The 2,327-nt window shown below is 36.0% G+C and overlaps 1 protein-coding gene across 1 annotated transcript; it reads left to right on the top strand.

Moving 5' to 3' along the window:
- The first annotated feature begins 1,289 nt into the window (after positions 1–1,289).
- On the top strand, positions 1,290–1,914 carry LOC144998757 (glutaredoxin-C13-like). The gene has a single exon (XM_078958486.1). It carries the CDS (start codon positions 1,415–1,417, stop codon positions 1,721–1,723), a length of 309 nt encoding a protein of 102 aa, XP_078814612.1. The 5' UTR covers positions 1,290–1,414; the 3' UTR covers positions 1,724–1,914.
- The last annotated feature ends 413 nt before the right edge of the window (positions 1,915–2,327 follow it).

Raw genomic sequence — 2,327 nt, 5'->3', positions numbered from 1 at the left:
TAACATTTTTTCTCCGTACACAACACAAATTATGTTTTATAGGACTATATTACAGAACATTTTAAAACATGAATTGTTGTGTATGGAAAATATTGTTGTGTACGGATCAGCTCCCAAAGATAAATACGACTGAGCACACATTGTAGCGAGTCAAGTGCGTAGAGAAGAGTTATAAATGCTACAACTTTAGAATATTCAGATATACGGGACAAGCAGAATATAGAAGAAAAAGAGATTAATGATCAGACATGTTTTTACGGAGAGCTTATCCCTCTTGTCCAACATGAGTCATGACAAGTGAGGACCTCTTGTTTTCCACATCAACTTTTGGAATTGATATTTCCAGATCTATGATTACTAAGAATGTGTAGCTCGTCATTTCAATCCCGGTTAAGTTGGTAATTTGAAGATCATCATGGCTTCTATATTTCTTTTAGCTTGCATATTTGAAGTTTAGTGGCAGAGTTATTATATTTCTGTATTATGAACAAAACTTAAGGGTCTACATGTTATTGTTGATTGATCTTTGTGGAAGATCCACATATGAAAATTTGCATAAGTGGTTGCTAGCACCAAATATTGAAAAGTGAACATGTAGAGGTGCCTTTTGTGTGCACTAGTATGTGATCTTTGCTACAATTTTAGACTAGGAGTGAGGGTCGAATATTAACTAGTACAAGAAACGTTTCAAGGGGTTGCCCAACTGCCTCCCTAGATATGTCGACTCCTCTTAATAGTTCAATAAGGAAGTACAAAGTAATGAAATATTTGTTTTTAATTTGGTTTTCTTAAAATGCAATTTTAGTGCTTCAACTGAGTTCAGACTCACTGATCTTGAAACTATGTGAAATCGTGAATAAACAAGATTCGCATGTTTGAATGAATGTAAGGACGTTGGTTGTAATATAAAGAAGAATATCACAGCCCACCAAAATGCAATGTCATTCTCAATCCTTTTACCCTGAGAATATATAGGAAAGAATCTGTTTGAAACAATATTGACCGGCCCTTTTCAACTTTAAGCTTTTTCGTGTACTGCTCAGTACTCACGCCCCTAGGCTGTGGAGTAGTCTAACCCACGGTCTTGAGCTTGCCCACGTACATCAAACAAACATGTTAATTAGCCACTTAAATAATCATGATTCTAAACATTTAATCGATCTATCATATGGTTGTAATTTGCTTGCAATAAGAATATATGTGCTCAAGTTGTTCCAGCGTTTTGGGCACAAAAAGAGTATCCATCTTTCAAAGACACCTTTATTAGTCTTCAAGAGCTTTCAAGGTTTCATATAAATAGAAGTGGCACGAAACCTAGAACTTCAATCAAATCTCATCGTCTCCCTCTTCTTTCCTATTACTAACTCCCAACCAATCGGATCACAGTCTGAATTGGATTTTGATCTGGGTTGAAATGGAGAAGATAAAAGCATTGACGTCTGAGAATGGAGTTGTGATCTTCACCAAGAGCACTTGTTGCTTGTGTTATGCTGTCACCATTCTCTTCCATGAACTTAGGGTGAATCCTGTAGTCTATGAAATAGATAAAGATCCTCAAGGAAGGGAGATGGAGAAGGCTCTCCTGAAGCAAGGCTGTAATACATCCCCTGTGCCAGCTGTATACATAGACGGCAAGCTCGTGGGGTCCACCAACGAGGTGATGTCCCTTCACATAAGTGGCTCTCTCATTCCACTCCTCAAAACGTATCAGTCCCTGTCTTAAACAAACAAACAAAAACAAACTCCACTCTGAAAGAAATCGGCCGGGTCAAGACTATCAGCAGCAGAAAACTATTCAACTAGACTATGTTATGTATTAATTATTACTACTTTTGTAATTTTTCGTTACTTTCAGGGTAAGGAAGATTATGATTGTCATTAGTTTTTAGATTATCAATATACTTTATTTAGTCCTGTTCGAATGTGTTTGATGGATATTGGTTCTTGGTTTCTGATGATTTTTCCTTTCATGTACTGTGATTGTGAATACTAAAAAGTATGAATAGTAGTAGTGATTCTTGTTTCTTGAATCATGATGAGATCTTCTTGTGTTAAAATGATAAATCAAACATTTCTAGAAAAACTTCAGTATTTTGCACGTCTTGCGAATTATTAGAACTATGTCATTCATAACGAACACTTAATGGCATCTTTTTATCCTTAAATATAGTTTTGGGGGTCCATCTGAGACTTGATACTAATTAATGGATTGATTTTGGCAAAACTAAAGAAGCAACAACGGTCATGGCTGAACGAATGGGTCATGCCCAGTGGTGTAGGATGTGCATAGTCAAAGTAATAAATGTGATCTTGCTAAATTAAAGAAA

Source organism: Lactuca saligna, chromosome 5 (genome assembly GCF_052625555.1).
Source record: "Lactuca saligna cultivar CGN05327 chromosome 5, ASM5262555v1, whole genome shotgun sequence".
In the NCBI taxonomy this organism is placed as follows: Eukaryota; Viridiplantae; Streptophyta; class Magnoliopsida; order Asterales; family Asteraceae; genus Lactuca; species Lactuca saligna.
Note: the sequence above shows the minus strand (reverse complement) of the source record. Positions and strands in the feature narration are given on the sequence as shown.

Bases quoted from the DNA above. Each gene is read 5' to 3' on its own strand.
- LOC144998757 (XM_078958486.1), top strand. From the start codon at position 1,415: ATGGAGAAGATAAAAGCATTGACGTCTGAGAATGGAGTTGTGATCTTC.